We start from the raw sequence: 8202 nt of genomic DNA, 5'->3' as shown, positions 1-8202 counted from the left end.
GGCGAGAGGTTTAAGAATGCAGTACGATATTGGTACTGCAGATATAAGCAAGTGAACCACTGGGGAAACTACTTTAGATAAAGAAGACAGAAGTAAGACAGAAGAGAAGATGATCTGTGAAATCTGATCTGAAGATGCATGTCAGCACATTGAACAGATATTCTAATAGAAAACTGTTTCTCTTAGTCAGCTATCAAATTCTAGAACCCCACAAAGGTTGTCAGTATCTTGTGAAGATTTTAAATAGATTGATGTCACTTTGTTACTTTACATACAAGAGTGCAATAGTAGAAATGTTCTGAAATTTTACTATGTTTACACTGATAGTAGCACTCTGCATCTTCATGTTTAAAATGACTGTGATAAACTGTAAAGTCTTTATAATTTGATCAGATAGTATAGAGTTTTTTTAATATGAAATGTAAAAGTTATATCTTTATTAAGACTTTCTTCAGTGAAATCTTTAACTTCATATAATGTTTAAGCAGGTTTTTGATTTAGTAGTTCTTAAAGATTTGTGTGATTTATTCTATATTATGCTGTTTTATATAAGTTAGTATGTATATGCTATTGAGTTTAGATATTATGCTGGTACTTACTATCTATACTGTAGCTGTTTTGACTTCAAAATTTATCTTTTCATTATTAATTACATCTGCATGATCTGAAACTCATCTGATGATCACTTTGCTCTAAGTGATTAATAAGAGTTTATCTTTGCTTTGTCAGATCTTTATGACTTTCAAAAATCATACAAAGATCAGCTGACTAAAAGTATTTGACAGAAATTCAAAAACTCATACTATTTTTAAACTATCTAAATAAGTATAGATATTACTAACATATTTTATCTGAGAAGAGATAATGACTTTCTTTAGACTCTGCAGAGCTTTTATTGTTTCTGTATCAAAGATCTCTGCTTTATTCATTAACAGATTTTCTATAAATACTAAATGATGATTACTATCTCAGTATATAACACATTCTGCATTAGTCATATACTGTGAATGCACTATCACAATATAAATCATCAGTAAAGATCATTAAATTCAGAGAATTATATTATTTCAATTAGTTTTTAAAGTCTTATGCTGTCTGTTTGTGCAGTTTATTTTATATTTAATCTATAAATCTTCTTCTCTAAGAATTTTTATATATAAAGATATGAGTAGAAAGTCATGCACTTCTATCATGTCAGCATGACTGAATACTATATATAGATATGTGATATAAAGCTGAGTAATAGCTACTCTATTGAAGTGTCTTACTAGTGAATGTCTTTTGTTCAGCTTTTTGATTTTTACTGTAAAGATAATATATCAATTGTCTAGTGTCTCTTTTATTGACATGATTTTCTAGCTTATGATGTAAAGTTGAAATGAGTGTGATTTTGCAGACTGATAATATTTTTTGCAAGATATTTTTAACAACTAGATCTAGCTTTCTGACTAGACAATTTATTTAATTAAAGATTTCTCTTCTTTTCTTTATTTATGTGATTTCAGATCATTTGATTTCTACTTTATAGCAGAGTATAGAGAGCACATAGATTTGAACAGATTTTCTAAATAGTTATACTGATATATTTCTTGCTATATTGTTTAGCATTTGTATATCATTAAACATTTATTATTTCTTAGCTGTCATGATCTTCATATGCTTCTTGAAGTAAAGTTTTCTATCTAGTCAGATTTCTAGATATTTTATAAAGTTTTTTACTATATTTACTGTAATAAAATGAATGTTAAATATTGTTTTAAAGTTAATTGAGATATTTAAAAGAATTCTATGCTATGTGAAGTACATTATTTCAGTTTTAACAAAGTTAAAAGTTAGTTCTTCATTGCTGATTTAATTATTTAGCAACTTGAAACTCTTCTGAAGAGTAATAATATTCTCTTTAAAAGTTATTTCAACATTAAGTAGTTCTAAATCATCTACATAGTATGAATATGAACATTGTCTTTATATAGTTTCTAGAAGGAATAGAGGTTGAATAAATAGTATGAATAGAATAAATGAGACTGATGAGTCTTATGAAAGCTCTGCTAGAATATCAAAAAACTCTTTCAAAAGTTTATTCATTCTGATTCTATTTGTGTACTCTGTCATAAAGCTTTTTACTTATCTAATTAAAATTTAATAGTCAGTTTTGTACTTGCAGTCTCTGCAGTAATTTTTTTTTTTTGAGTATAGTATTAAAAATATTTTTGATATTCAGAGTAAGAAGAGAGACTACTATTTCAGAAACTCAGACTTTCTCTATGTTATAAATTATCACTGTTACTAGATCTGAAGAAGTCTGCTCAGAGAGGGCTTCAAAGTACTGAGAGTGAATAATTTTCTCTTATATAGCTGTTCAGATCAGTCTATAGACTATCAGACATTTTAATCTCTTTCTCAACATTAAGAGAAGAGCTATAAATCTGCAGAATTATAAAAGTGATAAATCTTTATTAATTTTAGATAGCACAATTAGCATTACTTCTTAAAAAAAGATTGAATATCAGTTAACTCTAAGATAGACTCTAAACAGTCTTTTCACTGATATCTTAATATTTGATCATATCTTTCGTAGTCTTTCTCTTAACACTTCATTAATTTCTAAAGTAATATTATTTATGTTCAACATAGAATTTTATATCTTATATAAAGTAATAGAAAATAATAATTTGACAAATAATACATTAGATTAATTAATTAAAATATTCTCTCTGCTTATAGTCTTCTGTAAGAATATTTATTGCAGTAGATCTTTTTTCTCTCTAGAGCTTATTTATACTAGCTCAGTCTCTTCATTTACAAGAGAAAAAAAATGAAAAAAGTCAGTTAAATGAGCTTATTTAATTATTTTAAAGATATTTTTTTTCACTGAGATCTCAGCTATCTTATCTCATTACTATTTTCTCTTCACTTCTCTGATGATTCTGACTATATTGTTTTTTACTTCTTATAAAAATTTAGAATTTAGATACTATACTTGATTTAGTATTATCACTGCTTTTTGACAGTTCTCATTTCATTATAACTGATCTATGTCTTGTGTAATGCTCTTCTTAATAAAGGTTTTTAAAAAGCTACTAGTTTATAATATCTTGAGTCAGAGCATTTAGCTGATCTGTACTAAAATACTCTGAAATATTATATAATTTGTTTAATTCTGACTTATAGATCTTCAGTATCTAATTAAAAATCTCCTTATTCATGATATCAAAATAAAAATGATGAGATAATCTATCAGATCTTATATCTCATGAATGATTAATTTTGATGAGAAGAGTTTGATGATTAGAGAAAGGGTAAAGAGATATGTTCATTTGTGTGTTCACTTCTTTAATAACTAATTTCAAATTAGCTCTTACCAGATCTAGTATATTATGCTCATATATAAGAATATCTGAATTCATAATGAGAGTAAAGTTGAAATTTATAATTTATTGAAGAAATAATTCTGCTCACAAATTTGAAAATATCTCTGATTATCACATAAGATATTTGATATTGAGATCATCAGCAAGAAGTAAAGAGAGTACTGAAATAGATCAGAGGAGAAGACAGTTGACATTTTATTCAGAATTCTCTGTATTTAATGGTATATTATATATATTGACTGTCTGAAGCTATAGATCTCAGATCTATATATGCAGTATTTAAATATTCTGATTTTCCACTTAGAGATCTGAAACTACATGAGCATGAATTTGTAAGTAATTGTGTATATAGATGAGAACTTATGACTTTCTATTTTACTTTTTATTTGAGATAAAGTAGTTAAATACTAAGTGCTTTTTAGAAATACATCCGCTCAAATTTCTGTGAATTTAGAGTTTTTATATGAGAAAAATATTAATCTTTTATTTAAATACTAAATTGAGAACTGTCTCATGTGCTGAGTTTTTTTTTATATATAATCAGCATAATTTACAGAAATTATGAAAATCTAAAGTTTCTCTTTATTGAGTAGCTGAAAGATAGATGTTGTTGTATTAGATATTATATTGATTATTGCATAAAATATTAAGTTAAACATCATGTCTAATGCTATATCTGATGCTGTGCTTAATACTGTACTTGATACTGTGTTTAATATTAGTGTGAGATTAAATTTTTATTTAATAGAGTTATTCAATATCAGATCTGCTGATAAATCTTGACTATTATATTTACTATGATTTATCTTAATTAAATACATTCTATTCTATACATTGTAAATATCTCTTAGCTGATTTTTTAAATATTTTTAAATAATTTCATTTATTATTTCTGATCTGATAAGATAGGATAGATTATCTATAATATATGATTTAAAATAGTTAGTGCAGCAATCAAGGCATTCATATACTTTATTCTTTTTATGATAAATTGAATTTTCTTTTATATAATTTTAGAGCTGTATTTTTTATAATGAGAAATGCAAAGACAGTATCTCTTTTAATGAAATTTTCAGCATCTGCTACATTATTATATTTTGATTTTATATGTCTTTCTGATCACTGATCTTTAATATTTATATAGTTTTATTTTTGATAACAGATTTGCTGCTGTTTTTTATGAAAAGTATAATATAAAAGTGACTGTTGAGTTTTTAAAGTGTATTTTTACTCAGTAACTCTGAATAAATTTAATTTTAATTTAAAATATAAATTGTTTTATTATAAATTCTACTGAGAGATGTAGAGTTTTATTATTACAATTACTAATTTTCATAAGCAGTTTAGAAATTAGATAAATGATTCAATGTTCTTTTTTATTTATTTGAATATTAATGAGAGTGACTGCTATATTAATTTTTTTTTTGACTAATAGAGTTTTTATATCTTATAAGCTTCTAGAAATGATAATAATATCTCTGAGAATAACTTAAACTACTGTGATGATTGCTGTCAAAAATCTCAGAAGTTCAATCTTCAACTTTTGAAAAATAGCAATCAAACTTACTTTGCAAGCTAGATGATTTGAAAATAGACATGTAAGAATTTACAGTGTTTTTTCTTCTCAGAAATTATTTATAAACAGAGATTTCTATGATATGATTACTAGTATTTTTACTATATTAGTACTGTCTACAGCTGTCTTTGTATAGATAGATACTTTTACATCAATTGCATCAGTATAATTAGTAGATTTGATTGTGATGAACTACTTAGCTATTTTTAAACTTTTATTATATTAGTTCTTAATTAACATTTTCATAATAACTTCAATATATAGTGTTTTTAATAGATGTTTTATCTTTATGTCATTTAGATCTTCTTCAATTTAATTAAATATATTTACAGCAGCTAGTGCCTCTGCATGAAATTTCTATATTTTAGTTTTATGAGTAGCTAAAAGCTCATTAATCATTGAGTCATGAAAATTGAGTTGTATTGATGTAATATTTATACTCTTTGAGCTGTCTGCTGATGTAGAAGAGTTTGAAGACTTTATGTCATTCAGTTCACATGTGCAGCAGATGATTATGTAAAGGGTTAAGCTCTAAGAACTAGAGGCTAGTCCTCCTATATAACAAGGACGAATTGCTTGAGAAAGGGAAGAAAAGAATGAGACGAGAACTCGAGCTTAAGCAAGCTCGCGTAGCATGATCACGTGCGCACGTGCAAACGATGGCTAGGCTGAGTCAGCCAGCCAGAGCGAATCTAGGGGTTCAACCCCTTATAGATTAAAATGAAAAGATGAAGTCTCTTGAATGATCAGTATATGAGAAAGCAAATATGTGTCAAGACTCAGAACACATTTGATGTTGTTGAGAGATCAGATGCACTGACAGTACTGTGTTGACACATCATCAGACTTGCTGTCTGGGGGAATGGAGAAGAGCTTATAGAGATGTGATCAAGATCAATTAAGATGTTTTCATAGTTTTTTTTTTTTGCCTGTTTGATTTTGCTTTGGTAATCTCTGAGAAATCATTGAGTGGTTCAATCATGTTACAGCTCATTTAGTGGTAAGTCACGTTATCAGCCATCTTTGTATATCGGCTATCTCATACGTTTGACAGCACAGCAACAGCTAAATGAGCCTGAAATAGTCATTGTCTTCCCCTCACGTGTTTTCTTCAAAAAGAAGCTGTTATCTCTCTTCCATATAACAGCTAGGGATTAGAAAGTGCTTTGAAAGAAGCAGAGTGGTAAAGACGCCCAAAATACAAGATTGATAATATTTATGCTATTATCATTTTATACGCATGGACCTCTCTTAAGATGTTCATACTGCATACAGTCGTTCATACATGTCCAAAGGATAACACAATGCTTTATACCTGAACAAGCATCACGATGCAATTACAGCTATGTAACACAATGTAAGTAGTGCGGCTGCCTGGGCAGTCTTACCTTCTCCCATGACAGATATGTATACAGATACAATATGCCATTAGAGTCTTCCCTCAATTAAACTATCTGATAGGGAATTTAAAATGTGAGAACAACGGCAGCAACAGCAAGGACACCGACAATGTTCTGTCCGTGCATGGTAGCGGCACCGGGAAACTCAATAGGGGGAGAAGAGGTTTTAGTGGGGTGTGGAGGTGTGGGGGGAGCACTGGTTGCGGTTCGGTAACCGCCGGTCGGTTTGTCAGTGGGCATAACAGTTGGGTAGTCAGTTGGCTTGCCGGTTGGCTTGTCAGTTGGTTTCTCAGTTGGTTTACCAGTTGGCTTCCCAGTTGAGTTAGTGGTTGGCTTGCCGGTTGGATAGTCGGTTGGACATTCAGTCGGATTGTCAGTTGGCTTGTCAGTTGGCTTGTCAGTTGGCTTGTCAGTTGGCTTGTCGGTAGGCTTGTCGGTCGCCTTGTCAGTTGGCTTGTCAGTTGGCTCAGTGGTTGGTTTGCCAGTTGGGTAGCCGCCATTTGGCTCGTCAGTTGGTTTCTCAGCTGGCTTGTCAGTTGGCTTGTCAGTTGGCTTCTCAGCTGGCTTGTCAGTTGGCTTGTCAGTTGGCTTGTCAGTTGGCTTGTCGGTAGGCTTGTCGGTCGCCTTGTCAGTTGGCTTGCCAGTTGGGTAGCCGCCGGTTGGCTCGTCAGTTGGTTTAGCAGTTGGTACAGTGGTTGGCTTGTCGGTTGGCTTGTAAGTGGGCTTGTCGGTTGGGTAATCTCCATTTGGCTCAGTGGTGTGTTCACCAGTGGACGTTGCGGTGGTGGTGCTATGGTGCGGAGTAAGGTCCTGGTAGGCATCAACGCCCTTCTGGATGGATTTGGAAATACTAGTTGTGAGTTCCTTGATGATTTCTTTATATTCTATAGGGACCTTGGAGTTAACAGCTTCATTTAGAGCATTGGCGGCAGCGAGTTGTTGGTTGAGATTCTCTTTAATCTTGTAGGCGAAGCCAATGTCCTTAAATTCATCCTTCTTAGCGATGATCTCGCCGGTGATTGCCTCGATCTTCTTGGGGAGAGATTCCAAGGGCGTGATAAGGCCAAGAACCTCGAAAGCTGAGAATTTTTTATGGACATTAGCGTTCTCAACGCCTTTGTTGATGTCAGTGACTAAATTATCACCGGCACTGATAATGCCTCCTTCTTGTCCCCTCTTGATGGCGGCGGAGTATGCGCTCGCGCTATAGTCAATACTGTTGAAAATTGCTTGGAACGCTGCGAGATCAAGATTCACGGGAATGGGTTCGGAGACGATACCACCTGCAAGGGTAAGGCCCAAGTTGATGAGGGTGGCCAGCTTCATTATTGAGAACAAATTTATACGACGGCAAAGAGAGTATGTAACGAATGGACAAAGTTTGCGACTGGTCAAACGAATTTTAGAAGTATGCTTTCTTTGTGATAAACGTAAAACAGACACATTTGAAACTAAAATTTTCTGACAGGCTCTCTATATATGGTAGAACCCAATCTCCTATTTCCAAATTGCCACTACTGGCATGGCACCCTCTCTCCGTCATTCGGTGCAACCAAGCATGATGACCAGCAAAAAATATTACAATTCAGTTCCATTCAGGGTCCAGCCGCTGTCAATCTCGGAATATTAGAGGGCGCTGGCAGAGATTGCGGCTGACTCGTTCAAGCACAGTCCCCATGTCAGTTTGTGCTTGACTGGAAATATTTTCTCTCCTTACCCAGATGAAAACCTTCAATGCAGACCTTGTCAGTGGTACTCAGATCTTACTGGGGAAAGACATTGTCATTGTCCAAGTCAAATAGCATTCAAACTGTAAACTCAGTGTTATTATTCAGTTATGCTAGGAGCTCTGTTA

General features: G+C 31.9%; 1 protein-coding gene across 1 annotated transcript; it reads right to left on the bottom strand.

The window, feature by feature from the left end:
* Positions 1-6413: 6413 nt before the first annotated feature.
* PADG_08524 (uncharacterized protein) lies at positions 6414-7673 on the bottom strand (the record flags this gene model as incomplete). Its single annotated transcript, XM_010765555.1, has 1 exon — positions 6414-7673. The coding sequence occupies one exon, from the start codon at positions 7671-7673 to the stop codon at positions 6414-6416; it is 1260 nt and encodes a 419-aa protein (XP_010763857.1).
* Between the last annotated feature and the right edge of the window lie 529 nt (positions 7674-8202).

This window comes from Paracoccidioides brasiliensis, assembly GCF_000150735.1.
Source record: "Paracoccidioides brasiliensis Pb18 unplaced genomic scaffold supercont2.19, whole genome shotgun sequence".
In the NCBI taxonomy this organism is placed as follows: domain Eukaryota; kingdom Fungi; phylum Ascomycota; class Eurotiomycetes; order Onygenales; family Ajellomycetaceae; genus Paracoccidioides; species Paracoccidioides brasiliensis.
This window is presented reverse-complemented; position numbering and strand designations above follow the sequence as displayed.